The sequence below is a fragment of the Colias croceus genome, chromosome 2, assembly GCF_905220415.1.
Source record: "Colias croceus chromosome 2, ilColCroc2.1".
NCBI lineage: Eukaryota > Metazoa > Arthropoda > Insecta > Lepidoptera > Pieridae > Colias > Colias croceus.
The window spans coordinates 5,251,029-5,266,581 of NC_059538.1; the positions used below are offsets into that span (position 1 = coordinate 5,251,029).

The following is a 15,553-nucleotide window of genomic DNA, read 5'->3' on the forward strand; positions in this document are numbered from 1 at the left end:
ATTGTTGTATAGAAAAGGTTTCCCATTTGTCTTGTAGTATTTTTATAGCTATATACTTTCATTTTTGGGTAAAGACAGGAAATATATTTTAATTGTTATATGATGTTTTTTTTAAACATGTAACGAAAAACATCTCTAATCATCTCATGTTTTTAATAAATAACTTATCAATTTAACTTCTTGCAGTAGGTAAGTAATCATACTGATTGTTTGTTATTCAATATGTGCTTGTGATTTATTTGTAACATATTTTATTTCTTATAAATTCAAGACATTCAGATATTCATCCTTGGCTTCATTAAATATTTATTTCAATATACAAAAAGTAAAGAATGCAACACAACACAATAGGGTTGTGTTGTACAAAGTCCATTTTAAATACACTGACACAGATGTGCTCTGACTTAATCCATGGAACACTTTAATCGGAAACTAAAGCTACCGGCCAGTTAAAAACCTTATTGTTCCGTGGTACCCAGCTCTGACGGTCATGGTAGATAATTAGGGGAAGTGATTTGTCAATATGAGGTCAATTGCTACTTTCTTTTTGTTAGCCTTATACCAAATAGATTTGCGTGGTTCTTTGTGCTATATGTAATTTGATGTTGTATTGTTGCATTACTATACAGATGTTGATACCATGTAATTCACCTACATTATGATGTCAGGTCAAGAAATTAAACAATACGTTGAGTTTTAGGCCTATAGTGGTCATTGGATTTGATTTGGAAAATTATTAAAGTAAATGATTAAATAATAATTACAAGAATACAAGTCTTTTAAATTTTATGAACAGTATAGTGTAATAATACTTATCATATCTCTCTGAAGTCGATTACTTTGTCTGGAATAACTTTAGAATTACTTTTAGGATGACTGAGTTAAGTGTTAAGCAAATAACTAATACATACCTAGTTCCGAGTTAAGACTCGGAGAGAAAAGATAAGCTCATATGCAACAAATGTTAATGAATTGACCAAAAGTAAAAGAGGAGACTGTAAGTTTTATGCATCTTGCACATGCACCACAATGGGACACGAGTTCACACATTTATAATTCGATCCTGGAATTTTAATTTCAACTAAATCCGGGTTACTAGCCGCTAAACTGTTTATTTATACAAATAAGACTATTAAGTGTTATGTGTGAATGTTTTTGATATGATTCTATTTTGTGGGAACCTCTCATTATAAGCAGCAATTTGCGTTGTAATGAGTATTCTAAATAGTTAAGCGGAAGTTCAACGTGTAATTTGTTCTATATGCATAATCTTGGAGTGTAAATAATTGCAAACTGCGTCTCATAGGCATAAATCATGATTGCTCAAGTAGAAACGCATGGGAAATGGGAATATAGTTTAGCGAGTATTGTGTACGGATTTAGTAGGTTACTACGAACATTTTAAATAATTCTAATTCGTTGTAGAAAACGCTTTCCGATCCGGCGAAGATTAATTCGAAAAAAATAAAATAAAAAATTCGTTACAGTTCGACGATTGCGGTTGTAAGTCCGTCCGAACTAACTCTCCTTTCTATTAGCCCACCAGCCCAAGTCCACCACAAGACAAAAATCTCTCATCAAATTTAGAATGGCCGTATTCAATAGTTTTAATACCATTAAAATGTAGCTAAATTATATATTTTATTATTCTCCTGACGAGTGTGATATCATCGTTCACAAGAAAGAATGTTACCAAACTTGGAATGCAGTAGGCGTTTTGACATACTTACTGACATTTTCGAATTTTAAAAAAGCATAATTTGCGTTTCGTTTCTGTATTGAATAGTGAGGTAAATAGAGGAATAGGAAAAGAAAACTTTAGTGAAGTATTTACTTTTTAGTTGTTAAATGATAGTGAACTGATAAAACCCTTTTGTGAATAGTACGTACAAACACAATGCTTTTAGCGAAAAAATCTCTACCAATAGAGTTTTTTCGCTATTAGATACATATTTGTTGTAATTTAGGTCAGGCACGCATTTTAGTGCCATAATTAGGTACTCGACTGTTCACTGTATATTTCCTGATTGGAACATCTTGTATTCTAGAATATTAAAAACGTAAAAATAGTAAACGTATATATATTTTGTAGGAGAACAAAAGTTTGACTATATTCATAAGCGCAGCAAATCCCTACATTTGTCGTCGGGAAAATCTAAAGCACATAGCTACGGTTCCTGGATCCGCATACCTCTGCTCCGCACCCGTGACTAGTGATATAACTGTTACAATCATTATGTGACATACGTGAAACACGTCACCGTCAATAATTGTGCTTATGAGCGTCTCCCATCACGCCCTGTTTCACGCTACCATTAACGGTGAACAGAACATCTCAGTTATAATAATTCATTTCGTAATTTACGTATTTGTGCACTCATTGTATCATGACCTTCTGTGTTTACTTTTGTTGAACGTAACTGTAGATTAGAATTTAAAATTTAAATTATGTATTTTGCTCCACATTTTAGTCAAATAATTTGAACGTGCGGTTTTGACTAAGTTTGGTGAAAACTTTAACGAGCAAAATATTTATGTCTTTTGTTTTTTTTATAAAATTAAAGCATTTTTTATTGAATTGAAATTATTTGTTAAAATTGCTTATTTTAAACGAACTTTGTAGATATAATTTAGATTTTTTTAATTATTATAATTTAAAAATTATTTAATTTGGGGACATCTAAGATATATTATACTTGTACTCGTATTGACCTCATATTTATTATCTTATCAGTAGAGAGTATTTCTATAAAATTAACCTACATATTTTAGGTTACCTTGAGTTTAATCCGAGTAAACTGTAAATAAATTAATAAAAAAATATCAATTTGAAAAGCGAACCAGGCCACAGAGAATTTTTAGTATTTTTGTTCCAATGGAACTTCCGTGAAAGTTAAATTAAAGTAGCGGTAGATATAAAAGTGCAATTTGTACATTTTACGACGATTCAATAAGAATTCTTCATTAATAGCTTCTACGATCAATGGTGTGATTTCACTAACAACAAAACCCCATGTTTCCAATTGATGGCTTTTTAATTGAAGTATTTATTAAATGTGTTAAACTAAGCAGAACGTTAAAAGCGATCGAAAGTTGTTCGTTTCATTAAACATGCGTACGAATGATTTCAGCGCTTAGTGTGGACTACAGTATTAACAATCGTCTCACTTTCACGTTTACTGATAGCCATTCATCTACTTGATAAAAGAGCAGTGAAAGTAATATTGCAATGCAAAAAATAAATGAAATTTTGTGTCACCGCCTTTCTTGTAGTTTCGTGTAAGCGTAGTAACGATTGACCTGCATTCTAATTGCAACGTACGCGTCAAATTACACGCTTTTAAAATGTAATACCTAATGTTTTTTGTTCCTTGTTACAGGTGCTGGCGGCAGTATGAAGGGCAGTACGCTCGGGCTGACGCCGTTATTTTTACTTTTACTGCAGTCAACACTAGTTTTAAGTAAGTTTTTTTTATCTTAAAGTATATACAGCGTTCGTAGATATTATTTATTTAAAAGCAGTTTTATCATTACCATAGTATTTAAAAAACATACTTCATTATCCTCTTATTCCAGTTCAAGATTCCAGGTAACATAACCTAGAATTTGTTAAATAGATAACCCGCCACACGGCATTCCTATAAAATTTACTTCAGAACGACATAACGTTGTTTGGTCTTATAATTAAAACGGAAGATAATCGCTTGCATGCATAATCAAGCGTACACAAGAGTTAACGTAATATTCATAAGTTATAACGCAAATTGTTTAGCTTTTAGTCACTTATTAGCAAATTCACAAACTACCGCTATTGTGAAGTGTATACTTAAATTTACTCCCGCTATTCTTACGAACGGTCTTCAGTACTGCAGTTTCTCATTACTTGCTTCCGTAAACATAAGATTTATGGTTTACTATCTCTATAAGGCGCCTTGTTCCATCCTTGCAGAATTAACGCTGGTTTAAAAATTATAAGGTATCGATAGCGGTTACCTCAACAGACTGTTAGAATGCATTTTATTGGTTACCTGTGTTATAACTGTGAAAACCGTACGTAATAAATTTCCAATAACTCTTAGAAGCAAGTTGTGCGTAAGATGTTGAGGTAATGAAACGCGATATGTCCAATTAATATCAATTTATTACTGGTATTTATGTCATACTCATAATTATATAGATTATTCTTTATTAGGCCAGAGTGCTAACTGCTAACCATATAATATTAAGATAATATATTAAAGCACACATCTTCAGTTTGCTCTATAGTACGGGAGCTAGCAACGTTTAAAAAAAAGTCATTTTAGTATAGTTGGGTTTTTGATATACTGTTTCTCTTGCTATTTCGGTTAGAGTCCGGGCTGTCTGGCTGGCCGCAGTGGTTGCGTTTATTAGTGCGCATCTTATCTGCACAGGAAAATATCCTTAATTTAAAGTCATTTTTTAACGCGTAATTTTTAATCTTTTGCCTTTAGATAGATCCATCAGACATAATTTTTTTATTGCAAGACGTTTTTTTCGTTGTAAAATAGGTGCCATACGCAATTTTTATTTCAAAATAACTAAAATGTCATCGAAATAAGTGAAATTACATCAACATGAGTCCGCTTAAAAGGTAAGTAATAACTTTATTATTTATATTATATTATCCTTTTATAATACTTATATTGAATAATTAGTAAACTAATATTTTTAATGGATGGTTTCATATTTATTACACTTTTGGGTATAAATATGAATTTGATGATACTTACATATTTGTATTTTCTAGTGTTTGATTTTACGCGAGTATTATACATTTTGAAATTAAAGACTTGGGAAAATAATACAATGAATAAATCGCGTTTAAAATCCGTTAAAAAGTCTTTAATTTCTTGAGGATATTTGGTTTTTATCAAGTTTACATTAACGTCCTATTTGAGGTTCGTTGGGAAAAAGGAGGCGATATGGTAGATTGTTGCAAAAAAACTGTAAATAGTAAAATGAATATTATATATAGTATAAGTAACACAGTGATTACTTATCCTTCACTGGGACTCATGTTGATGGAATTTCACTTATTTCGATGATATTTTAATTATTTTGAAATAAAAATTGCGTCTGGCACCTATTTAACAACGAAAAAAACGTCTTGCAATAAAAAATGTATGTCTAATGGATCTATCTAAAGGCAAACGATTAAAAATTACGCGTTAAAAAATGACTTTAAATTAAGGATATTTTCCTGTGCAGATAAGATGCGCACTAATAAGCGCAACCACTGCGGCCAGCCAGACAGCCCGGACTGTAACCGAAATAGCAAGAGGAACAGCATATCAAAGAACCAACTATACTAAAATGCTCACTTGTCAACGTTGCTACCTCCTAGAATACTACATTATAATTAATTCAAATACTTGAAATTCCATAGAGATTTATTCTTTTATCTTGTTTCAGGTCGAATTGCATTCGAAAAGCTAACAGATGTGGACTTCCAAGGAACAGCATATTACACCGTACGGAATCTTTCGCTCTATGAGTGTCAGGGATGGTGTCGAGAAGAGCCCGACTGCCAGGCTGCAGCTTTTAGGTAATTTAATATTCTTATCAAATGGTTATTTACTGTGTTTTTGATCGGTAATAATGAGGATGATGCTAACAATGACATTGTACGATTATATTCAATTATCTTAGATTGATTGAACTTGGCACAAGAGAAACGAGATGATATCTCTTATCGCAATAACAGTGCAGACGGTAGATTCCATCAAATCACAAACATGATTTCTCATTCCATGAGTGATCATGAAACGAATAGTATCGAGCGTGCCGTAGTTATCTCAGATCACGAAGCTCCTAACCCAAATGCCGAGATAAGATCCGACTGACATGAAGATGCACTAATCGACAGACATCGGGGAAATCGTCTGTGATGTTGGCAGTCAGGAGAGGTCGAGAATGTGTGTCAGTCTGCCGCACGTCCTCCACACTTACCATTCCAATGACACGCTCTTGGTTAATAACAATGTGTTTCGCGCCGCTCGCCACAAACCGTGTAAAAGCGGAAACCGATGTCGGCTCGCTCTAAATTGGATAACAGTAAAAGTGATCGCATACGTCTTCAATAGATTATTATCACTTGTGTGTGGATTTCATGATCATTGGCGGTTTCAACCCATATTCAATTTATTGTCTATGCGGCGTGTAATAAAATATTGTAATGCTTTTTTATCTAAACCAAGCCTTGCGTAAACAGACATAGAGAAATGATAGAGTTATTTAAAAAGACAGCTCATTTAAGTGTAAATGACTTTATAAAATAATCATTTCACTGTGTTATTGATCGTTAATTTATTTTCTAGGATAGTTTCTCTGTTATTAGTGTCACATTCTCAATTAATCAAGTCTCGATTACAGGTGAGATCTTTTCATTATGCACATAAACCTGTAGTATCACCTAGATAGATTAAAAAAAATAACTGACAAACAATCATAATTCGATAACAGTACCCGGGCTAGTTTCTCGGAAGCTTTTCGAACGGGATCGATAGAAAATCAATTCGGTAGGTATTCAATTCAATTAGATGAGATGTAAAATTCCCGCGCTTGTAATTTAGCATTGTACTAACACAACGTATCTCGAATCAATCTGTCGAAAGAAAAAGAGAGGAAAGAATGCGATATTCACAATCGGTAACTGTTCTCCGCGGTGCCACCACACTGAGAACCTACGGTATTGTCAAGTGCCTTACAAATACGGTATCTGCTATGTCATGGATGTGACCGTAACATATTTGTAACTAGTTTCCTCTTCGTTCAAAGTATATAAAAATTAAATTAAATTACTGTCCACGAAAATTTTTTATAGCCACTATTAATGAAAGCAGTGGCGATCATTTATTCGGATGATCAAAATAAATGATAATCGGTAAGTGAGATGAAGAACATCGATATAAGTCAGGAGCTACTTTACAATTTCAGCCGCCTGCCCACAGAGTGATTGATGCGATTTCAAGTCGCTGAGGCGCCAATAATGATAGGCTGCATTTTTCTACTCTCACGAGGTACCGTGTAATTTGTACACAAATGAGCTTCTTGATATATATTTGCGATGATAATTGGTCGACACTTTTTATTGACGTGCGTACAACTATTACTTAGTATTAACTACAAACCAGCTTCAAGTTCTTATTGCAGACGTATGGTACTATATTATTTTAAATAATAAAGAAGTTGATAATAAATTTAAGAAAATTACATGGAATTCGGATTATGTAGGATTTTTTCTTAACCCGCTTGGTTCTTTCAAGATCAAGTTAAACGGGTGCCGAAATCCAAGTTTAATATCGTTAGTAAAAAGGCGTAGCAAAACATTAATCAAATTTATAGCCCTTCTTGTTTTGTAATAAATAAACACGATACTAATCGTTTGAGTTTATACCGCTATGATTAATTTTTGAGTAAAGTTTCCGCATATTTTGTGTCATTATTAATGACCTAAGCTAAAATCATGCTGAGTAGTAGCAGTCGTGAATAAATGGTTATTCCAGTTGCATTATTTTGAAATCGTATGTATGTTATATTAATCTTAGTATTTCACTAATGTCATGTTTTATCAGCCATATGTGTGAATTGAACTAGTAAGTTTGTATACACAGTGTAATATCGCACGAAGACTTGCTAGAGAGTGCCCTAATTATCACTCACGTACGATCACGAAGGTAATTTATCACGACACACTAAATAATAAGCTTCCGCGGAGCTTTCTACTAATTGTGTAATTTAGGAGAAAGTAAAAACTGACATTAGCACGACGTGACCATCGTCCTTGGCTATTAGTTTTGAACCGCGCGCTGGCTCAATCAAAGTTAATAGATTGCATTGATTGATTTTTTTATATTTCGCTGATTGTTTTCAATTTTGATACGTGATTTGTTTTGAGAATTTTGTGGCGTTTATAGGTCATTATGTATTTCAATTTATTCAGAGTGAAAATAATAAAAAGGAGATTTTTACATTTTAGAAAGTCTTGATGAGCTTACGTATCATGTTAATTGGTTCTAGGCGAAGATTCATTTCGAAGCAGTTTACGTCGTATAAATATCGATCATTATTCCGAGTTAAAGACATATCGCAGAAACTTCAAGTTAAGATGTAAAATACAAAATATCTGGTTGAAACGGTAAATAGATCCGTTATCTGAGTGCAGGTTGTAAGTGTAACGCGCCGATCTAAGTGTCATTAAGATTGATGCAAACGCACTTATATTAAACTCAAACACCCTTACTTACGATGCAACTTGTGCATAATAACGTGTCTGATGGAGTCCGCCGCCGCTATCGCTATCATAGCAAAAAATCTCATGTTAAACGTGATTAGGTTTGAGAGATGACGGTACATCGTCGATGCCGACGCCAAGTTTTTGTGGATGTTGTTGAGGTTACTGGGAATATTAAATCCTATAAAATAATATTACTTCGGAAAGTCATTTATATATTCATGGAATTATACACAGATAGAACGTACAGATTGAATTGAAAATCATATTTTAGAAATGAGTGTAAAAAAAGCTCCTCTATAATTTTCTGTAAAGAGCGGTTTTGTTTTCATAATCGTATCACAATCCAATGTTTAGAGGCCTGTGGCCAGAGTCCCGCTATTAGGTTTCATTATCGTTGTAGTGCGACAGTGGCTAGTCAGTTTGTTACTAACTTCCGCGTTGTACCTTTTGCTCGAATTTTATAGCTATTATGAGAAGATACGATAGTGTGAGACTAGATAAGTTAACTTTAACAGTTTTGTAATTAGTATATTCATTACCTATGGGAAGAATTCTTAGGTTGATGTTACGACTATTCTAACTAGCAACACAGTTTTCTCTTCTTCTCTTCTGTATATATAAGTATTTAGATAGCAGAAACTCGTTAATTTTTTTAAATTGTTTTTTCATCTTTTTTTAAATATTGCAATGTGATACGAATTGTAGTTAGATTTTGTTTTGATAGTCAATTCTTTAAGTGTGGTTTGAGACTCCTCTACGATTTTTAATCATAAATTTTATTTAGTTATATTATAAATTAATTAAACATCATTATTTTATTGTTACAGTTTCGTGCTAAATCCTTTGACACCAGTACAAGAGACACGATGCTTATTGCAAAATGACACGCAAGCTAACAATCCCATGGCTACGCCCCAGGTATGTACAAGTAGCTAGATTAATTATTTTTTAATACTATGCATACTTGCATAAATTTCACATTATCCTTTTATCCGTGATTAAACTTCATTGAATCGTCGATTTTCTTCTTGGGCAAGAATAAAAGCTAAAAGCAGATACAGATCGAAGGATGAGATTTAATCCAAGCACGCTAACTTGTCACCGGTTTAGATAATTCTTATAAATCCTTTGATAAACATCCGTTACAGTAGCTCGCAGGTAGCCAATTAAGCCAACGCGAAATGTAATTAACAATTCCGATCGAATCGGTTAAAGGCACTAGGAATAGCAACTAGGTGAGATGGTAGGGTTGCGTTAGCTATCGTTTCCGGTATTTATTTTAAATCGTTAACATATATGGAGTCGGACAAGTTCGCCGAGCTAATGATGAATAGGCATATGTGCATTCAACAACAATGAGTTTTTACGTAGTAAACATTTTAATTAGAATCATGTGAACATAATTAAACTTCACAGTTGTTAGAAAAACATCCCCAGTCCAATTAAACTGCTTTTAAACGTTAAATATGAAACGTATAAATATTTTTCGATTATGCCGGGCTAATAATAGTCCATTGTTTATACTGAGCATTGAAATAAAATGATAGAGCCGTGGGTTAAAAATTTATTCATACTTCGTGTCCTGCGGACATTATGTTTGTCTATTTTTATGATTTATTACAATGCGAAAATGTGAATGTACGTATATTTCCTTCGAGAGACCATTTAAGAATATTTTTGTTGCAGCGTTCTGTAAACACTTACTACATGGTAAAGTTGCAAGTGAGGACAGAGAGTGTTTGCCTCCGGCCGTGGGCGTTCGAGCGGGTGCCGGGCAAGGCCCTCCGAGGATTAGACAATACTATAATCTACACCTCCACCAAGGAAGCCTGCCTTGCTGCCTGTCTCAATGAGGTAATGGGAGCACTTTACAAAAATTACTCCATCGCATCGTTATCCTATTTTCTATAACATATAATTTATAATACGTATCTTTAGCATACCTTCCTTCTTATATTGTCTATTGTTATTCATGTAGGCACTTGCTAAGCAATAAGAAAACATAATATATTATATTGAACAGTTAACAAAAACATAGCTTAACATTTAAATTTTGTTAAACAGAAAAAGTTCCCCTGTCGATCTGCGGAGTACGAGTATGGAAGTATGAGGTGTGCTTTGAGTGATTCCGACCGACGCACGGCGCAACATTTCGTACAGCTTGTGGACACTCCTGGCACTGACTATTTTGAGGTAATTTATTTAATAAAAGAACATATTACGTATGAATACTTTTATATTGAAAATCTATTATTATGTCACGTGGTATGACGCATCAAGAAAAAAAAAATATAAGGATAAGCCGATCGTGCGTAAACTAAAAAACTGTGTATAGTCAAAGAATTTATCTCTCCACGTTGGTATAATAAGGCATTAACCATCTATGTAAAGAAAGTACGTATGTAAATAAAGCGAATAGTTTCGACGGTATATAATTGAACGGTGATACATTTCACAGCACAGTTAGGGGGCCTGATTCCATGCAAAATTGATTTCCGAGAAGGGAAACATTAGCCGTTGTTAGGTGCTCGAATAATAATAAAATGAACGTAGGTCTTGTTATCCATTTTGAGCATTTTGTAATTCTATTCTATGTGTGGTCGTGCAGAATTTGTGCCTGAAGGCATCGCAGGCGTGCAAAGGGCCGAGAGTGTTTACTGCGCCTCGTGTGGGGGTAGCTGAAGATAAAGTGGCGCAATACGCTGGTCTACATTATTATACTGATAAGGAACTTCAGGTAAGCCACAACTTACTTTTTTCAATTAAGTGATATGAGAAGATAAGTTAGTATTTATTAGGTTTTATATTGTGTTTTGGCCGTATGCTATTTCATTATTCATATCATAAAGCTAATGAAATATAGTTATATCAAAAATAGTAGAGATGATTGTATTTCATAATTAATTATTAAAGTTTCCATAATTAAAGGGGATTAGGATTTTATTATTTTTTGAATTTTCTAATTTTTAAAAGCTTTTGGTATTTTCATAAATAGAATAACTTTAATTATTTCTGATCGCGGTTATGTTTGATTCATGTGCAATAGCAGATAATATGAGGAAATTCACCCTTTCTTTAACAGGTTACATCAGAATCTGCCTGTCGTTTAGCCTGTGAAATAGAATCCGAGTTCCTATGTAGATCATTCCTTTACTTGGGAGCGCCTCATTCATCCACGTATAATTGTCGGCTCTATCATTTGGATCATCACACCCTCCCCGATGGACCTTCTGCTTACCTCAACGCCGAAAGACCACTGATCGATGACGGCGAACCTATCGGCAAATACTTCGAAAACTTCTGCGAGAGTAAGTACCTATTTGATTAAATTAAATGCGTAGTTAATATGCAATTACCTAGCAGTTTAATTCATTCGATGAAATGACTATTTTTATGCCCTTGTAACCATTAAACAAATCATAAATTTTACTACTCAGTTAGCAATATAAAACTTCAACACATTATAATAAAAACTGACATAATGTATTTCTAGTAGATGGTAATTACACTGGAGTGCGCGATACAAGAGAAGAGAAATAAGAATGTATTAAGATATAAATATCGGTTTTGTTGTGCTATTTTTACATAAATAGGCTGACACCGCATAGTTCTTTTTAAGGCTTTTTCAACAATGTTATATTTTTTACCGCACTAGAGGTTTCTTGTTATTCGCTCTATCACTATTGATGATGACATTTACAAGCTCTAGATAAATTCAGATACAAGATTTCTGTTCACAAACGTTTTATTTAAATATATTTTTTTAAACGCATATTATACGATATATAAATTGTCGCTAGGCGATAAAAATAATCGTAGTTATTAAAATTTTAAACACGTGATTCCCGGACGTTTCTTTTGAATCATATAGTCGGATAAGAACGTGAGAGAAATTTTATTGAAGGCAGTCTGGCTTACAATAACGTTAATCCATTGCTATGGAATGTTTTCCGCAACTTTTTGCGACAAGGAGACAGAACTGGTCGTATATTTTGTAACATAGGCTGATGGGTAGAGTAAATTACGATTGTTACATACCACAAGACTTCTTAAAAAAGCAGAAATTTTCTCAAAGTATATTTATATTTCTTCTTATAAGTATTTAATTTATAGTACAAAGGTAAACTTGTAAAATAATCCTATTTATGTATAACTTACGCGTATAAACAATGGAAAATTTATTTCACTTTTCCGTGAAAAGATCGAAATTTGCGATCCATTTTAATGGCGATGGTAAAACAAAGACTACGTATGGATAGTTATTAGAGCGTTTAAGATTGAAAATAAATGTAAAATGAGACTTGCAATAATCCGTTAGTCGACATAAATGTCATTAGCGAAGGCATTCGAATTGTGCTGTAGCATACTAATAAATGCTAAATATGTAAATCCTAATAATTACGCAATTTCTTCACCGCAACATTAACGGAAGTTAATTGTTAAAGAGTAATGTAGGCGCCATTACAGAACTTCTCACCTACCTAGCTCGTGGGAATACTCTATGCGAAGTGCAACAATGTTATTTTTTTTTAGATAACCGATTAAGAAATGTGAGAGCGCGGCTACCTATTGCATCTAGATGTATTTTACACTAGCTGTGCTCTGCGGTTATACCCGCAGTCCCGCAGTGCTCCACTCCTGTTGGCCTCAGCGAGATGATTTAATATAGCCTATAGCCTTCCTCGATAAATGGGCTATCTAACAACGAAATAATTTATCATAGCGGACCAGTTATTCCCGAGATTAGCGCTTTCAAACAATGAAACAAACAAACTCTTCAGCTTTATAATACTCTATATTTAAATATAGAGTATAGACTATAGATAAACACGTTATTTTTCAAGTATTGACGATATTTTCTGTTCATGTTTTTAAGTATGCACGAAATCAGTTATAGTGACTTAATCCACCAATAAATAGCGTCTTCTTTTCAAACGTGATTCAATAATAATAAAGTCTTTTGTAAAATTTCCTAGAAATGAATATAACTTAAATTGTAGCGTAGATAATTCCCATGAACTCTGACTGATTCAAACTGCAAACGAAGTCTGTTATGGCTGGTTTTATGGATTTATTAATATTACAAAATATTGGTAAAGGTATCATACATAATATTTAAATAGTTTGTTTTAAAATGTATTAAATAGAATGCCTTGTTGCTTAGCAAGTCTGGTTTATATATTGTACCATACAACAGTATGAACCAGGTAATGTAATGTGCCTATAGTTACAGGTACATTTGCCCACGAATGATTATCTTGCCATCGTATAAGGGCAAGTTCAGTAACGAGTTGTTCTAACGATGAACTTAGGTTAATAGCTTAAGATAGTAAGGATTAAGTGCACATCCAATTAAATTGAACACATCGTCAAGAACAAACCACGCCATGAGTGCATCTTTGATTAGAAAGATAATATGAGAGCATAGATACCAAATGTGTTATCTTAATCAACAATTAGGCATCATGAAGAGCCGTAGATAAAGTTATTATTTATTAATTTATCACAGGTTGATTTCTCCTGCAATAAATGTGTTGTATAAATAATTGTTCATTCTGTATTCTTGGCATTAATTAAAGTTTATACCGCAATGACCAATCAAGTTTTACGGATGCCCATCTGTATCTTTCATACCATAGTCAGTTATTGAAATTCTCTAACAAGCTTTAATGTAAATAGGTACATGCTACACTCAGTTCGTTCAGATATAACAGGCTAGTTCCGCTATAAATGAACCTGAATAGCTGCTCCATTACGTAGGTTTGCAGTCTCAACATTAAGATTGCCATCTCTCGCCATAGACCCGATTCACTACATTCGCTCATACTACTGAATGTTCACATAAATCCGCATCCAATATTACCGTTACAACGAATTCAATCCCTTGAATTTTCTTCTTAGTAACGAGAAACGTAATTGCAATAACATGCTAGATTATCTAATATCAGTAATCAATAGACGTTCGCCGTAATCGAATGAAGTTCGATAGTGATTGCAAATTGATCGAATTAGTGATGAATAGGAGCATCGCTTACACGTAGACATAATTTCGTTATGTTTACAATGCAAAGGTGCTGAATCACGTCTACAGTTGCATTTGGTGCAAAAAATGATAAAGCGAACGACGACGGTGGCCGCGGCCGGCGCCGCTCGTGCGTGCCTTATAACGGTGGTGGTACACGAAATTAAAAAGACGTTTTTACCGCCGCCGTGAGCTCAGTTTCATCTCGCTACAGTCCTATTTCAACTATAATTGAATTGGAATGGATATAGAACATCGACAGTTCGTTGATGCTTAATTTGTTTGGCTAGCGCAAATTGATATTATTGATACCTATATAGCTGATGAAATGGCAACGTTTCTTATATACAACCAAATTCGAATTACGAAGTAATCTAATGTTATGATTGAAAAGCTTGTTACTATGCATGATCTAAGAGCATGAAAAATTCTGTTTAATAACGGTTCGATATTTTTTATATTATGATCACACGTTTATTTAAATGATAGACAAAAAAACATACGATTTTTTGTAATACGATGTTCATTGTTCATACAAAAAAAAGGCAAAATTTCTGTTTATAAAGCACCTGAAACCTAATTTTACATACAACTTAATATAAAAAATATAAAGTTACGTGAAAGTTATTTATGCTAAAACCGGTCTGACGTCTTGTTGGTTACTGTGTTAGGGTAGGCATTGCTAAATTAGTAATAGTTGGATCAGGAGTGCTGATGACGGCCGGCGCGTATAGGATAAAGAATGTAACGACCTTGCGTGGCCTTGCGAATGTAACCAGTAAGACGGCGATGTCCGCACTCTGTGACAACTGACACGACGCTATATTACATTAATGTAATCATAATCTCATGCCCTTGAGATGTAATCTTATGAAACTGGAAGGAGCCTAGATTGAAGGAGATAGACAAAACTTAAAGTATCAGAAATACAAGTCAATTATATATAGGTGCTCTATCAGTGCCGGATTAAGCCAGCGCGGGGCCTGTAGCAAATTCTGTCAAGAGGCCCTTCGTTTGCTATAGTTTCTCAAGTTAAAGGGTTTCGCCGCTGCACTGTACGTACACGGTGCTTCTTTGTGGGTGTTATGTTACCAGATATTGAAAATGTTCCCAAATTTTTCCCCGACTACGGAAGAAAGAGGGTTATGTTTTTCGAGTGTATCTATGTATAATATTTATTTGGCACGCCCTGCAGTATAAACCGCTGAACCGATTTTGATTTATGAGGTGACATTGCAATCATCTGAATTATTATGGTAGTGGTGTTAGTGACG

The 15,553-nt window shown here is 33.7% G+C and overlaps 1 protein-coding gene across 1 annotated transcript in view; it reads left to right on the plus strand.

Moving 5' to 3' along the window:
• LOC123702357 overlaps positions 1-15,553 on the plus strand; it is a 36,296-nt gene that overhangs the window by 13,257 nt on the left and 7,486 nt on the right. Inside the window, exons 2-8 of the mRNA XM_045650096.1 lie at positions 3,381-3,461; positions 5,434-5,566; positions 9,085-9,175; positions 9,944-10,111; positions 10,322-10,450; positions 10,866-10,994; positions 11,340-11,565. Of these exons, the coding sequence (XP_045506052.1) occupies positions 3,395-3,461; positions 5,434-5,566; positions 9,085-9,175; positions 9,944-10,111; positions 10,322-10,450; positions 10,866-10,994; positions 11,340-11,565 (943 nt within the window). The 5' untranslated portion in view covers positions 3,381-3,394. The remainder of the gene's footprint in view (positions 1-3,380; positions 3,462-5,433; positions 5,567-9,084; positions 9,176-9,943; positions 10,112-10,321; positions 10,451-10,865; positions 10,995-11,339; positions 11,566-15,553) is intronic.